We start from the raw sequence: 16,792 nt of genomic DNA on the forward strand, positions 1-16,792 counted from the left end.
ATTTTAAGTGACAGCCATGGTTTGATTTAAATGTTTAACCTCTGGAATTCTATTCTGTATTATTAATATGACACCTCTATCATTTCTAAAACCAATCTATTTAAGTTTTATGAGCTGTTAATTTCAGCCAGTTCTCCTTGAGATATGAAAAGAACTCAGCAGGTAATTTAGCAGATTCTCTCCTCTGGCCATCGTTATCCTGATTCAGTGTCATAGAATTCATTTAAATTGTGTTAGAACAAAAGCAAAGCTACATAAGCCAGCTACCAAATCAGGGAGCAGATGGGAACTGTCCGCTAGACATTTGAAGGATAACCCTGACACGACAGAACTTTAGAACTGGAGGATATCTTACAGATCATGTAAAAATTCAAGGCCCTCATTTTAACAGGGATGAGACTGTTGTAGCAGGTTAACTGATTTACTTCCCAAACATAATTTCCTAATCTGGTAATTCAAGTTTAACTTTCAGAAGACCCTCAGGAATTATATAGTACATTAGTAGTACCAAATCAATATCTGGGCTTCTGTCACAAATCCATTATTTTCACTATATTAAAGTAAATCCTTTCCGCCCTTCTGTCCTCCATCTTTTGAGTCTTTAAGTCTTCTCAAATTATTCCAATGACCACTTTTATTTCCGAGATAGTGTCGAGATTCCAATATTTCCTTCTGTTTTAAAGAAAATGGTTTGATTTCCTGAGGTACTGAACTAATACCGCACCAACTCAACAGACTATATTTCATATTGGTACTTCTTCCAAGTAACCCAACCCAAGGTGGGTTAACAGCTGTACATTATTTAAGTTCTGTTCCGATACTTTGAGAACTTACTTGTGGATCTGATGGGTGTTGTGAATAAAGAAGATGGACATCTCTTGTGTAAAATAAGTGGGTCCTCGAAGTGATAAGGTTGGGGTAGGCTGCTCATCAGGGACAATGCTGATTACGCATTTATGGGGCCCAAGACCATTATAAACAGTGGGCCTTCTGCTGCACAAAACACATCCAGTCTCCCTGATTTCACAGAGTCAGGGGGTTCAGGGCCCGGCTTTATAATCTATTTAAGAATGCTCCACAGACCTTGCAAAGGTCCCTACAGCAGTTTCCCCAGCTACTGACGACAGCCTAACCCGCCTGCTGAACCAAGGCTGGACCCTGACCTCTCCTCTCCTAGTTCAGGGTTTTAAGACAGAACCATAAAACCACGGGGAGCTGGACTCCTTTCTCTATTCTGGCCGAACACCACCCACACATTCCAAACACGTTAACCCGCCTCCTGCTTTTATGTACTAGCAAAGGGACTCCATAACCTTTCATCGTCCCTTGCTGCAAGCTTGGAACGGGCAGAAGCCCTCGTGGCGATGCCACCCCTCGCGGCGATGCCACCCCTCGCCGCAAACCCAGACATCGCAGAGTGGAGCCCATTCCCTTCCCGACTGCTGAAACCCAGCCGACGAGCTCGGAGCGCTCGGCCACGACCCCCAGCTGGGCGGACCGGCCTTCGCGGGCCTCGCGGCCCCAGCGCCCTGCCTGGGCGCGGTCCCGGGCTTCGAGGACGTCCGGAACTTGGCGGACCCGCAGCTCCGGCAGGACGCGGGTGGGCGCGCGCCGCTCTCGCGAGAACTCGCGCGGCGAGGGCCGCGGGGGGCTAGAGGGTTGGAGAGGGGGGAGGAGGGTGAGGAGGAGGAGGAGGAGGAGGAAGAGGGAGAGGAGGAGGAGGAGAAAGGGGGCGGCGCGGCGAGCAGCTCGGCAGCCGCGGCAGCTGCTCCCCGGCGAGCCGGCGTGCGGCCGTGTCCCCGCCTTCTCCGCCTCCCCCGCCGCCGTCGGCGATTCGGGCCGCGCGCTGCCCACTTCCGCCCCCTCCGCCTGCCCCGGGAACGAGCGAAGCCGAGCAAGTTGCGGCCGTCCGGCAGCCGGCGCGTCCCCGCTTCCTCCTCTCCTCCTCTGCTCTTCTCCCTCCCTCTTCTTCCCCGGCCGCCGCCCGAGCCGCCGCCGCCCGGAGGCCGAGACACCGCCGAGCGCCCCCAGCCCCCGCCGCCGCCGACATGAGCTTCTTGTTGTGAGTAGCCGGGCCCGGCGCGCGCGGGCTTTGTTCGGGAGACCGGGGCCCTCGCTGCCGGGGCCCTCGCTGCCGGGGCCCTCGCTGCCGGGGCCCTCGCTGCCGGGGCCTCCGCTCGCCGGGGCCCTCGCTGCCGGGGCCGGGCGTTCCCGTCCGGCAGGGCTGTGGGAGCCCGCCCGGTGCGCGGGCGCTGCCGGACGCCTGTCGCCTCCCCAGCCCGCCTGGAGCTCGCGTGGAGCCCTGCGGCCCCCGCGGAGGCTCTTGCTCGCCGGACCCCACGTCCCGGCACACCCCGGTGTGTGGATTGGTTGCCCTGCCTTTCTCCATCACCCCGATGTCTCTCTTCCCTCCTCTCTTGGGGTTGGGGGTTTAGCCGCCCAGCAGAGATGCCACCCACTCCCCCTTAGGCCCCTTACGCGTCTCCTGCCCGGCGGCTCGGTCTCCGTTTCGCTTGCCCATCGCGTTTGTCTGGGGCCGAGAACAGAAGGTCGGGCGTTGTACTTTCCCCCGTCACCCCAGCACCCTTTTAACTTCTTAGATTCTAGGAGTGCAGAGTTGGGGTGACAAGTCCCGTGGCTGTAACACCCTTAATGAGGCTGCTTTCGGGTCGGGATCCCATGATGACAGCCCAGGGTCTTGGGGTCTGGAGCAGCTCCTTGCTTCCCCGAGGCGCCCTTCTTCCCAGTGGGCTCCCCCGAAAAGTACGGGCTTTATCTTTTTAGACCACCACCAACCAGAAGTCTGAGGAGTGTGCCCTGGGGTTGATGAGATCCGCTGGGGCGTGGTTTTGCAAATCGTTTGTAAATACCAACTTAACGCCAGATTTAGGGCTGGTCATTATTTCATTTACTTCTCCTTTATTGTAGACGAATTCGGGGGGCGGGCAGAAAGCTGCGATGGCCGCTTGGGGGTATGGAGGCAGCAGACAGCCTCAGGTCGTCGGGAAACAGGCCATACACTCTTGGAATTCCTCTTTTGAGAGCTTCATTGTGATTCACCTATGTTTAATCTGTGGTTAGAAAGCTCATAAAAACTCAGATTGAAACTTGCACCATATACTCCTTTACTGCTGTGGACAGAATAGCATTTTTCTTCACAGCAATAACAGTAGCAGTTTCGTTCCGATTCTCTTCCTTCCCCACCTGTAATTTTTAGTCCCCACATTGGCACTTGGATCCCCAGAATTGAACTAACCCTAATTTCACCTGTTCAGATGTAGAACATTAATCCTTTTCTGAGCAGTCCAGCAAAACTGAGTGATCACAGACGGCTAACAGGCAGGCCAGATTGCTAATGTTTCTCATAGGCTCAGGAGGCCTGGCTTGTGTCCCCTGCCTACCACATGTGAGTGTGCGTCTGTGAAATCTCTTTCTCAGGCTCTAGAAGTTGATTCTCAGTTTGTCAGGTAGGTAGTGCTGGGTGAGAGGACCCAGTGACTTCTGCAAGACTTTGTTTCTTATTTTAGATTGAATCAAGATACCCAGGTATCGCTGCTTGAAGCTTCTCATCTTGACTATATTTTACGTTGCTGTTGTTTTATTTCTTCAAGAATTTAAAAGGTGCCTTCAAAATAGCCGTGTAGATGATGTCCGTGACTGTTGCTGATCGGCTTATGACTCTTGGAACTCGCAGCTAAATTGGTTGGAGCAGGGAAGAACCATATTTGGCTGAAACCTAGGGATGGAGAAGGTTTTGGTGGTATTTTCTGAATACAGATAGAACAGTACCCTTTTTTTACATGGCTCAGTATTTAATAGTTACAGAAATGCAGTGGTTTAGTTCATTTCTCCTGAAGCATACTAGTTATGTAAGAAAAATCTTGCAGTAACGAATGTATATATGTATAAGGACCTTTCAGGATTTGTACTATCTGGAGCACAATTTTTCAGTGAGGTCTCATGTAGCAGTTAATATAGTCCCGAAATATTTAGCCCTTGTGCTTGACAGGCCATAAAAATAAATCCAACTTGGTTTTGGTTTTTGTCCACCTGTAGTTTCAAATCTTTTTTTTTTTTTTTTTTTTAAAGATTTTATTTATTTATTTGACAGAGAGATTACAAGTAGGCAGAGAGGCAGGCAGAGAGAGAGAGAGAGAGGAGGAAGCAGGCTCCCTGCTGAGCAGAGAGCCCGACGTGGGACTCGATCCCAGGACCCTGAGATCATGACCTGAGCCGAAAGCAGCGGCTTAACCCACTGAGCCACCCAGGCGTCCCTGTAGTTTCAAATCTAAAGGGAAGACCTCATAGATAGAAATAATTACCAGACATGAAACAATAAAGTTTTGGTTATTTCCTCTATATGGTATTTGGTATAGCTTCCTGAATATTATTTCTCTACGGGAAGGTGAGCAGAGAAATTAAGAGTTGCAAGTTAGGAAATAAATATAAATATTTACCTCTAGTTCTTCGAATCCTACTTGTAAGGCTACTGTGAGTGGATGGAGCTGAGGAAATAAGAGCCTTGTGAGACAGGTTTATCAAGGTGCTGACTCAGAACTCCCGAGGGCTTTAAGACAGAAGGGAAGAACTATTGATTAAAAAAAATCATTTAGGGACGCCTGGGTTGCTTAGTGGATTAAGCAACTGCCTTCCGCTCAGATCAGGATCTCAGGGTCCTGGGATCGAGTCCTGCATCGGGCTCTCTGCTCAGCAAGGAGCCTGCTTCCTCCTCTCTCTCTGCCTGCCTCTCTGCCTACTTATGATCTCTGTCTGTCAAATAAATAAATAAATAAATCTTTAAAAAAAAAAAAAACCATCATTTAATGTACCAGGCACTGAGGTAGGCACTGGGTATCGAGCAAAACCAACAAAAATTCCTGTATTAGTTAAGCTTATGTTTTGGTAAGTGATCATAAACAGTGAATACCAGTAAATTATATTGCACGGTAGGAGGATGTAAGTGCTAGGGAACAAAGTAGAGCAGGGTAAAGAGGGTTTTTTTTTTTTTTTTTGGTTAGGGAGATGAGGTAGATTAAGTAATCTCCAGAGGCTGCCCAGATAATCAGCAGCAGTGATACCTTTTGTAGCTTTTGTCCAAACGCTCAGAATAAATTTGTACAGCATATGGAGATACGGCTGGGACGAAGCTTTGGTTGTGCTGCAGATTGGCCTTTGTGTATCTTCAAGTTAATAAGCTAAACTCCCAAATGTACACAAGGAAGTTTCACAGGAACTAATTTGATTTTGTAGACTCAAATCTTTAAACATCCTCAGCACCTGCTGTGTGCTAAGCACGGTGTAAGGCGTGGGACCCCAGCGTAGTTCAGTTCGTAAATGGTCATCTCTAATAGATTGTGATGCGGTCATAGGGGGTCTGAAGAATGTGGAGCAATTTGTTTTATTTGGGCTGGAGGAAGGCTTCGTGAAAGAAGTGATGGACAGTTAATGGAATCTGTAACAGGGGTTCTCTGAGAGGGTATGGGGAACTGGAAGATTTGTCAGAGGAAGCATCATAGAGACACAAACTTGCTTGTGAATTGTCCATTTTCAGGTTTGTCCAAGAGCCTGTGGAATTGTGGAGCTAGATGGAATCCATCCATAACCTAGCTTGCTAGCCTTTTAGTAAAATGGCAAAATCACTGACATCAGGTTACTGGTATAATTACTGGCTTGGGTTGAATCGGAACACAGCCCTCTCAGGGTTTTTCCCGTCTTGGCACTTTATGCATATAACAACATCCAGGGAAACTTGGGATCAGAGTGAGTTCTCAGCATTCACTCAAAGTGTATTGAATGTTCTCTATGTTTCTAGTATTTTGAAATTGCTAGTCTCTTCTAACCAATAGAATTTCACAGAAATATTTGACTTGGAAGAGACTGAGGTTTTATTTCCTGATGTAGGGCTTGGTTGGAACAGAGTTAAAACAAATACTTGTAGTTAACTTTAAAACGAAGTCTGGAGGAAAGATGGCTTAGGGATGTGAATGAATATAAACCAGGTCTGTTTCTGTATAGGAAGAAGCAGAGATAGTTTGGGAAAATAAGGAAATGTTTATTGAGGATTGTGCTAGGTAACTTCAATTTATCTTTTATTTTTTTTAAGATTTTATTTATTTATTTGAGAGAGAGAGGGCATATGAGGCAGAAATGAGGGGCAGAGAGGGAAGCAGAATCCTGAATTCTGGGTGAGTAGGGTGTTGGATCTGGGGCTCGATCCCACAACTCCAAGATCATGACCTGAGCCAAAGGCAGACACTTAACGGACTGAGCCACCCAGGCACCGCTAAATTCAGTTTATCTCTTCTAAAATATAGCAGTGTAGGGGACACCTGAGTGGCTCAGTCCGTTAAGTGCCTTCTGCTCAGGTCGTGGTCCCAGAGTCCTGGGATCGAGTCCTGCATCGGGCTCCTTGCTTGGTGGAGCGCCTGCTTCTCCCTCTGCCTGCCGCTCCCCCAGCTGTGCTCACTCTCTTTCTCCTTCTCCCTCTCTAAGAGATAAATAAAATCTTAAAAAAAAAAATAAATAAAAACTAGCAATGTAGGAAAGGAGATGTAGCTGTGTTTGTCTGTCTCTGTCTCCCTCTCCTACCTCTCTTTCTGCCTGCTGCACACCCACCCCCCTAAATAATCCAGCATCATGAAGGCAAGTGAGGTGACTGATTTAAGGCCTTTAGCATCTTTGCCTATAAAGTAAGTTAATAATAGTATGACTACTAATAATACATCTTGGTAAGTATTTACCATGTGCCAGGCACTGTTTCAGATGATTAACTCAATTCAGTAAGTAGCAGGAACCCTATTTTACAGATGAAGAAACTCACAAAGAGAGGTTAAGTAATTTGTTCAAAGTTATGTAGCCATTGATATAAAATGGGTCTGAATCCTAGCAGTCTAGATCCAGGGATCCTGCCTCATACTGTTGTATCTATAATTGATAAAATTATATAAAAAGATAGTATTTAAATAGGCCTTGTTTTTAAGAGAAGTGTGCTTTTTCTGGGCATTAATATTTCATACTTCTGTACTGTTTGCTACGGGTCACCAAGAATATAATGGTGGAAGAAAAAAATATAAACTTTTAAATTTAAATAATACTTTAAAATTATTTTTGACTTCCATTTTTAATGTAAAAATAATACACATGTTGGAGAAATCATAATATAGTGCTAAAAAAAGTAAGAAAATAAAAGTCACTCATAATCATTACACCTTCCAAATGACTGTTATTTGTACTTTGTGATAACAGTTTCCTAATCTTTTCTGTTTTTTACTATATATAGACCAGGTTTTTCATGTGGAGATTTTTTATGTTACTAAACATCATTTTGTAAATCATTTCGAACCGCTTTTGAGCAAGTGTTAAGAGTTTTGTTGTCTGACAACCTGATGTAATATGTTATGCTTTTTTGGAGGGGAAGAAGAAATAGAGTAAGTGTGGTCATCTTTTTGGAACTGCAGTTTGGGAATTGTAGATACAGGTCTGGCTTTAGTTTACTTTTCCTCTCTATAGGATTGCTTTTGCTTTACATTACTGAATGCAAAATAATTACTATGTGATTACTTTTACCAATATTGACTTTTTCCCTCTCTATATAGTGGAAAAGTTTTTGTACCTTTGAATTTTCTAATATAATATACGTACATGTAGTACTTCTTTTCAGCTGTATATTCGGTTAGGAGGTATTGGGGCAGAATAGCTGTGGGTTGCTTGAAAAATATGGTACCTGTTCAGAATGTTGAATTAAGTCCTAGAGAGAATTCCTTTTTTTTTTTTTAACTCTCCTTTTCTTTCCGTATTTGTTTTTAAAAATTCAGATATAATTAATGTATAACATTGTGTTAGTTTCAAGTGTACAACTTGCATTTTTGTCTTGTATCAGTTACCTAACTTAAGACCATCTTTAGTTTAGTTAAAGTATAGCTGTGAAGCCTGTTCATTTGCAGAAAGTCATTTTTAAAATTTTTTTTTGAAGATTTTATTTATTTATTTGACAGAAATCACAAGTAGGCAGAGGGGCAGGCAGAGAGAGAGAGAGAGAGAGAGAGAGGAAGAAGCAGCCTCCCTGCTGAGCAGAGAGCCCAATGCGGGGCTCCATCCCAGGTCCCCAGGATCATGACCCGAGCCAAAGGCAGAGGCTTTAACCCACTGAGCCACCCAGGCGCCCCCATTTTTAAATTTTATTTTGAAGGATTTTCAAATTTTTAGAGAAGTTGCAAAGAATGGTAAAAAGAATTCCTACATAATTTTTGTCCAGAAAGCCCATTTAGTGTCCTCTGTTGCTCCCATAATGTCACCCTCAGCAGGAGGATCCGGTCATGAATCACACCCGGTTTTGTTCTGTGTGTGGTCTTCTTCAATTGAAATGTTTCCTTAGTTTTTCCTTGTCTTTCAGGACCTTGATATTTTTGAGAATTACAGTCCCGTCATTTTGTGGACTATCCCTCAGTTTGAGTTTGTCATGTTTTCTTGTGGTTACAACTGGTTATGCATTTGGGGCAAAAATACCATAGAGGTGTCATGTGTTTATCTTAGAGCTTCTTACCAGGTGCATGTAATGTGTGTTTGTCCCTATTGGAAGTGACCCTTTGATTAAACTGTTTACAAAGATTCTCTAGTGTGAAGTTATTAGATCTTTTTTTTTTCTCCTACTAATTAATTTTTTGGGGAGGTGTTTTGAGACTGTGTGACTGTCTCATTCCTCATTTTGTTTTCACACACTAGTTGTACTGTTCATTGATGTATTTTGTCTGAATTATTATTATGATGGTTGTGTTCTAATTCTATCATTGCTTTTATCTTTATTATTTGAAATTTTTACTGAGAACTAACTCTTCCTATTTATTTATTTATCAGTGTGGACACTTAGATTCCTATTTTATTTAATGAGTTATAATTTATAACTATATTTGTTTTGGTGCTTATAATGTCTCAGTTTTGGCTAGTGAGAGTCCCATTCAAGCTGACTTCTGTGTCTCTTTGCTTGGCGCTGCCTTTTTTTTCTGAGCACTTTGTAACTTTCTGGCACAACCAGATCTTCCAGATTTATCTTACACTTTCTCTGCCCTATCCCTGGAAATGGTCATTTCTCTAAGGATTTTGGTTCTTTTTACTGAGAAATAGTATTTAGGAAACAGGTGGTAAGTATCTAGGTGATAAGTATGCGCATTACCAAGATATGTTTCTGTTCCCAGACCCTCTCAGTGGACAGTGCTAGAAAACAACATAATCCATACAGATTTACACACATAAATATATATAGATATATAGATACAGATTTCGATATCTGCATATATTGAATGAGTTCACACTAATACCTGTAGTTCTTTATTTTATTTTTATTTTTTCAGTGGTTCCAAAAATTCATTGTTTATGTACCACACCCAGTGCTCCATGCAGTACGTGCCCTCCTTAATACCCACCACCAGGATCACCCCCCCCCCAAAACCCTCAGTTTGTTTCTCAGAGTCTACAGTCTCTCATGGTTCGTCTCCCCCTCCAATTTCCCCCAACTCACTTTTGCTTTCCTTCTCCTAATGTCCTCCATGTTCTCTCTTATGCTCCATGTGAGTGAAACCATATGATAATTGACTCTCTCTGCTTGACTTCACTCAGCATGATCTCTTCCAGTCCCGTCCAGGTTGATGCAAAAGTTGGGTAGTCATCCTTTCTAAAGCCTGAGTAATATTCTATCGTATACATGGACCATATCTTCTTTATCCTTTCGTCTGTGTAGGGGCACTTTAGCTCTTTCCACAGTTCGGAGATTGTGGCCATTGCTGCTATGAACGTTCGGGTACATATGCATACCCGCAGTTCTGAGCCAAGTAGCACAGGGTTCATCCTGGCCTTCTCCCTCTACATATTTTTCACTTTGTTAGTCTACCAGGCTCCCGTAATCCTCAGCATAATGTATTTGCTCAAACCACTGTATATAGCCATTCTCCAAACCCTTCCTGGCCACCCTTCTTGTACCTTGGGCCTCCGAATGTCATCCAAGTCTCCTGAGCATGTGCTGGCCTCTGCTTTAGCTGTATTATGGTTGAAGGCAGTCTGAGACTCCACTGTGTATGGTTTAAGTGTGTCGGTAATCTGATTTTTTCCCCATGAATCCTGTGTTTTAGGATCAATACCTCAGGTATGATGGGAGGATTAGAGATACTGAATGGAAAAGGCCTGGCTCAGTAAATTCTAGTTAAGTACAGCAGCGATAACTAGTTCATTATCGATAATTCAGCAGTGTCATGATTGCTAGTAGCTGTTATTATTTTTTACTGACATATTCATCGTTTCTGATTACTTAAATCATGGCCAGTTTCTGTAGGTCTATAGTCATATGTATCAGTGCTGCTTTGATTTTCTGCAGTTAGAACTTAAAAAGCAGATGTTTGAAGGTAAGCGAATATTTGGGTGATAGTCCCCTCCTAGCCAAGTGGCCTTATTATTTATAAAGGGAAGTTTGAATTTTCTTTCATTGCTACTGTTATTTTATCTTTCAGCCTAAGTCCTTTTGTTCTCAAATTGAAATTTGATAGGAATAGTTCGGTAGTTGTAGTATTGAGTGAGTATTAGAGGAATATTTTTTCTGTTTCTTTGTAGAAGTAGTTATAATTGTATGATAAAAACGTCCTTGGGATATGCCTGGGTGGCTCAGTTGGTTAGGTATCTACCTTTCCTCAGGTCATGATCCCAGGATTCTGGGATTGAGTCCTGCGTCAGGCTCCTTGCTCAGGAGGAAGTCTCTTTCTCCCTCTGCCTGCCATTCGCCCCTGCTTGTGCTCTCTCTCTCTCTCAAATAAAATCTTAAACAAACAAAAAAACCCCAAATACATTCTTAATATTCCTTGTAAATACAGGATGATTAGGTAGAAGCAGTAGGGGTGAAAGCCTTTTATGGCAACTTTTCTGGTGTCTTGGTGTCTAGATCGTGTTCAGGCAGAGGAGCAGCAGCTGGCCTTTCTGCTCTTTCTGAAGAATCTGTTTGCTGGGTAGTGCCCTATAGCATTACATTTAACTACTGAAATAACTCTTTGTTTAAAAACTCGCCACGGTTATAGTTTTTACTCACATATGACTGGTTCCATTCTGTAGCTCTTCCCCACTTCCTGCCAGATATTTAGTGGGCCCTCTTATTTTCAGCTCTTCAGAATTTCACTTTTGAATCCATGAACAACAAACTGATTTGACAGAACCTAATTCTCTCCAGTGGAGCATAGTGTTGTTTTGAGGACCAATGCCAGTGCCGCTTGTCTCTAGTTTATTGTTAAGGACTCCCAAAGGGGTCTTATTGGTCAGCCTTGTCCGTTTTTTGTTTTGTTTTATTATTTATTTATTTATTTATTTTTAAAAGTAAATTCTGCCTTCAACATGTGGCTCCAACTCTACCGCCTGAGCCAGCCAGGTACTCTAACCTTGCAGTTTTTAATTTGGGAAATGAAAAGTTATTAAGAACCAAAATTAAATTTTTTTCCCCCAAATTATAGTTATAGCCAAACTATTCCAAAAGTGCAGTTCTAAGTTGCTAGGCATTTGGGAACCAAAATGTGCCTCAATTGAGATGTACTGGTTTTAGCTTTTTTTTTTTTTTTTTTTAATTTGACAGACAGAGATCACAAGCAGGCAGAGAGGCAGGCAGAGAGAGAGAGGAGGAAGCAGGCTCCCCGCTGAGCAGAGAGCCCCATGTGGGGCTTGAACCCAGGACCCTGGGATCATGACCTGAGCCGAAGGCAGAGGCTTTAACCCACTGAGCCACACAGGGGCCCCAGTTTAAGCTTTTGTTAAGTGGGAACGTAATTTGGGTGTTGGGACTGTATTGTCTAGTGATAACTATAGGTTCTAGTTACTTTAGGTTCTAATAACTTTATTATTATTATTATTATTATTTTAAGATTTCATTTATCAGAGAGAGTGCAAGCAGGGGGAGCGGCAGGCAGAGGCAGAGGGAGAAGCAGGCTCCCCACTAAGTAAGTAAGGAACCTGAAGTGGGACTGGATCCCAGGACCCTGGGATCATGACCTGAGCTGAAGGCAGACCCTTAACCAATTGACCCACCCAGGTGCCCATTATTACAATTTTTTAATGCCATTCAACATTTAGAAAAAAGTACCACTAACACCATTGGGAAGAAGGTCTGCTTTTGGCTCTCTGGTGACAGAGCGCTACCCCTAGGACTGAGGAGATCAGTATCTCTCCATAATTACAGCTCTTGATAAGTCTACTCTAGATCCTTAAGGGGTGGAGCTTTGGCATCACTTAGGAGTATGTTAGAAATGCAAGATTTCAGGCCCAAAACCTTGAATTAGAATGAATTTTAAGATTCCTACATGAAAAGCACATTCAAGTTTGAGAAGCTTTAGATAATAGCAAGTGGACGATGCCCGTGTATTGAGTTAGATGATTCAAAATAAGGTAAAGTAGAAAAATCCTTGAGATTCTAAATAACACTACCTCTGTTCTTGAGACATTCTGTGAGGCCCTGCCAGATTCAGTGCTTGACCAGACTTTAGTCAGGCCCTTGGAACCTGCTCCTAGGCTCACCTGCGCACTCCATGTTAAGTTTGCTTTTAGCGGGAACCCGGCTTGTTCAGTTTAACCAGAAGCTCCCTGCCGCAGTTTCAGTATCTGATTTAGCTTCGTTTTGTCCGCCGTCCCTCAGGTGATGTTCGATCACCTGGCCTGTCTTCAGCAAGAATCCTGTTAGGTCACTTAGCCAGAACCCTTCTAAGCCTGATGTTTTCTCCTGGTAGTTTTCTGTCCGCTCACCCCCGCACCCTGCTCCCACTTGCTGGAAGTCCCACTCGCACACTCTATGCTCACATTTGAACCCCGTCTCCGCCTGTGTCTTGCCCCCCAGTGTACAGTCCCGTTGCACTGGTTCCTGTATTTAGCTCATTGTTCTTGAATCAAGTCTGCCGCACCGTCTTTGACAGTTGTCGGTTTTCTTTCTCTAACTTCTCTCAAGGAGGTTAGGTCCCTTGGTTGTCTTGGTACATCTGTGATTGTTTTAATTATTATTTAAGGCTTTTCTCCCCTTCTGGACAGTAAATTTCATAGGGTTTATTGACTGTTTCACTTTCCAGGGTGTTTGGACCATTTTCTTTTTGCAGTTCACTCAGGTCTTTCAGGTGGAGACTGGAGTATGCTGGAAGTGGTTGCCAAAAGTCCCAGGGCAGCCTCTGTGATGTGGTGTTCGCTCACCATTCCCGTCTCTTCGGAGCCTGCCTTCCGTGTCCTCCCCCGCACAGAGCCCAGCTGCTTTATGGGCATTTCTTTCTTTTATTTTTTATTTTGGTGGGGGAGAGGCAGAGGGAGAGGGAGAGAGAGAATCTTAAGCAGGGTTCACGCCTTTTGTGGAGTCCAGGGCTTCACAACCCTGAGATCAGGACGCAGCCAAAATCGAGAGTCACATGCCTAATCCACTGAGCCACCCAGGTGGCCCGATTTGCATTTCTCGTAACATGGCATTTCTCCCTGCTCTGCCTGCATTTTAATGCTCTTCCTGTTCTGCTGGCTGGACTGCCCTTCTCCTTCCCACCCACACGGCTTTAGTTCAAGAGCCAACTCCTTTTCTCTGCCCTGGGCCCCCTTTCAACTTGTTGGCTACCATTTCAGATTCCTTCATGTTCCTTATTATAGCCCTCATCAACAAGATACTGTACTTGTCAGTTTTCAGGCCTTTCTTCATCAGAATGTGTGACCTTGCAATTTCAGAAACTGTGTTTAAATCTCTACCATCTAGGGCGCGTGGGTGGCTCAGTGGGTTAAAGCCTCTGCCTTCGGCTCAGGTCATGGTCCCAGGGTCCTGGGATCGAGCCCCACATTGGGCTCTCTGCTCAGCAGGGAGCCTGCTTCCCCCTCTCTCTCTGCCTACTTGTGATCTCTGTCTGTCAAATAAAGAAATAAAATGTTTTTTAAAAAAAATCTCTACCACCTAGTACAGTGCCTGGTATATGTTAGATACTCAGTAACAAAAGTTGTGTTTAAATCAGTGACATTTTCAAGAATTTTCATGGCTGTAGATGGAGGTGTGAGTGATACCTTTTATTCTGCTCTAATTTTGAATTTCAAGAGACTTCTTGGGAAATATACATAGGTGGATTCTCTGCACAGGAAGGTTTAGAACATCTGTTTATTGGATCTTTATTTCACAATTAAAAAATATTTTAAGATACTAGTCTTTATTGCCCAGCAATTACAAGTATTCAGGCATGTATTTTTCTACATAACTTATTGTGAGGTGATCAGTGTTAAATAAAATATTAATTTTCATCATCTGTTTCAATTCATGTCTTGATCAATTCTTCATTTTTCCTTCTTTTTTTTATTTTTATTTTTTTTAAAAAAGATTTTATTTATTTATTTGACAGAGAGAGAGATATCACAAGTAGGCAGAGAGGCAGTCAGAGAGAGGAAGAAGCAGGCTTCCTGCTGAGCAGAGAGCCAGATGTGGGGCTTGATCCCAGGACCCTGGGATCATGACCTGAGCCGAAGGCAGAGGCTTTAACCTACTGAGCCACCCAGGTACCCCCATTTTTCCTTCTAATTGCATGCCTTTGAGGCAATGAAAAGTTTTAACCACGGTGATGATGGACTTGAATATTCATCTGCATCTACCTCTATGCTCATTATATGCAGTTGTGCTCCTAGTGGTTTTATTACAGCCGTCCTTTGGAGGTTTCTGGAAAACATCAGGACGACCTTCAGTCATCTTCATCTCAGAGCTTTGTTGTACCTCAGAGAGCCCAGCGACCTGCAGCAGATGCAGCCACCCAGCCTGCTTGCCGATGGGGACTCGTGCACCCTCCCACTTCGGTGTCTGCTGGGAAGAGAAAACCATCTCACAGTTTTGTAGACACCTTCTTGTCTTACCCTTTTTTCAGGATCTGTATATGCCAGGCATGTTTCTTCCCTGCACTGTAAATTGCGTTCCAGGAGCAGTGAGTGAGAGTACCCATTTCCTTGAATCCCTACCACCATTTCACTTAAGAAGAATAATCAAGAAGACTTCTTGGTTTCTTGGGCTTTTCATATTAATACCAAGTAAACAAGTTTTTTTTTTTTTAAATTGAAAAAAAATTTTTTTAAAGTAGACTCAGTGCCTAGCATGGAGCTCAGCATGGGGCTTGTCTTTTTTTCAAAAATATATATCCAGGGGCTCTACCTGTTTTTTAATTTTTTTTTTGTTGTTATTGTTACTGAGTTGTATGAATTCTTTATGTATTTTGAATATTAACACCTTAATGAATGTATCACTTGCCAGTATCTCCTCCCATTCAGTAGGTTGCCTTTAAGGATTATTGATGGTTTCCTTTGTTTTATTATTGATGTTTCCTTTTTAATTTGATGTAATCCCCTTCATTTTTGCTTTTGTTTCCCTTTCTTTTGAGGTCAGATCCAAAAAAAATGTATCGCTAAGACTGATGTCAAGGACTTAAACAACTGTTTTCTTTTAGAAATTTTATGGTTTCAGGTCTTATATTCAAGTCTTTATTTTTTTATTTTTTAAAAGATTTTATTTATTTGAGAGAGAATGAGGGAGAGAGGGCACGAGAAGGGCGAGGGTCAGAGGGAGAAGCAGACTCACTGCTGAGCAGGAAGCCCTAGGTGGGAGTCAGTCCTGGGTCCAGGATCATGATCTGAGCTGAGGGCAGTCACTTTATCCAGCTGGCCCCACAGTCAAGTCTTTAATCCATGTTGAGTTAATTTTTGTGTATGATGTAAGACAGTGGTCGGTTTCATTATTTTGCATGTAGCTGTCCAGTTTTTCCAACACTGGAACCTTGGCATGCCTGTGTGGCTCAGTCAGTTAAGCATCTGATTTCTGGTTTTGGCTCAAGTCATGACCTCAGGTATGTGGAATCGAGCTCCGTGTGGGCTCTGAACTTGTTGTGGACTGATATTGGTACTCTCTCTCCTTTCCCTTCCCTGCTTGTCTGTGCATGTGTGGGTTCTCTCTCTTTCTCGCTCTCAAACAAACAAATAAATAAATAAATATTTTTCCTGTGCCTTTTTAAAAATTTTAATTCAGGGGTACCTGGGTGGCTCAGTGGGTTAAAAATTTTAATTCAGTTAATTAATGTATAATGTATTACTGGTTCCAGAGGATATGTCTGTGATTCATCAGTCGTAATACCCGATGTTCATTACATCACATGCACTCTTTAGTGTCTATCACCCAGTTACCCCTAGTGTCTATCAGCCAGTTACTCCATACCTATACCACCCCTCCCCTCCAGCAACCCTAAGTTTGTTCCCTGTGATTAAGAGTCTCTTATGATTTGTCTCCCTCTCTGGTTTTTTTTTTTTTTTTTTTCTCTCTTTTCCTATGATCCTCTGTTTTGTTTCTTAAATTCCACATATCAATAAGATCATATGATAATTGTCTTTCTCTGATTGACTTATTTTGCTTAGCATACCACCTCTAGTTCCAACCACATCGTTGCAAATAGCAAGGTTTCTTTTTTTGATGGGTATGTAATATTTCAGTGTGTGCACGTGTGTGTGTCTGTGTGTGTACCACATCTTCTTTATCCATTCATCTGTTGATGAACATCTGGGCTCTTTCCATAGTGTGACTGTTGTGGACATACTGTGATAAACATTGGGGGGGTAAGTGCCCCTTTGGATCACTACATTTGTATCTTTGGGGTAAATAACCAGTAGGCAATTGCTGGGTCATAGGGTAGCTCTATTTTCAACTTTTTGAGGAACCTCCATACTGTTTTCCCGAGTGCCTATACCAGCTTGCATTCCCACCAACAGTGTGGAGGTTTCCTCTTTCTCCACATTCTTACCA

The 16,792-nt window shown here is 43.4% G+C and overlaps 1 protein-coding gene across 2 annotated transcripts in view; it reads left to right on the top strand.

Annotated features, from left to right (window-relative positions):
• The first annotated feature begins 1,279 nt into the window (after positions 1-1,279).
• MOB1B (MOB kinase activator 1B) overlaps positions 1,280-16,792 on the top strand; it is a 53,434-nt gene continuing 37,921 nt past the window's right edge. Inside the window, exon 1 of one of the 2 annotated variants that reach the window (XM_032334532.1) lies at positions 1,280-1,600. In XM_032334532.1, the coding sequence (XP_032190423.1) occupies positions 1,365-1,600 (236 nt within the window). In that variant the 5' untranslated portion in view covers positions 1,280-1,364. Of the gene's footprint in view, positions 1,601-1,676; positions 2,063-16,792 lie in introns of those variants that run through there. The other variant, XM_032334533.1, reaches the window with a different exon arrangement.

This window comes from Mustela erminea, chromosome 2, assembly GCF_009829155.1.
Source record: "Mustela erminea isolate mMusErm1 chromosome 2, mMusErm1.Pri, whole genome shotgun sequence".
Taxonomy (NCBI): Eukaryota; Metazoa; Chordata; class Mammalia; order Carnivora; family Mustelidae; genus Mustela; species Mustela erminea.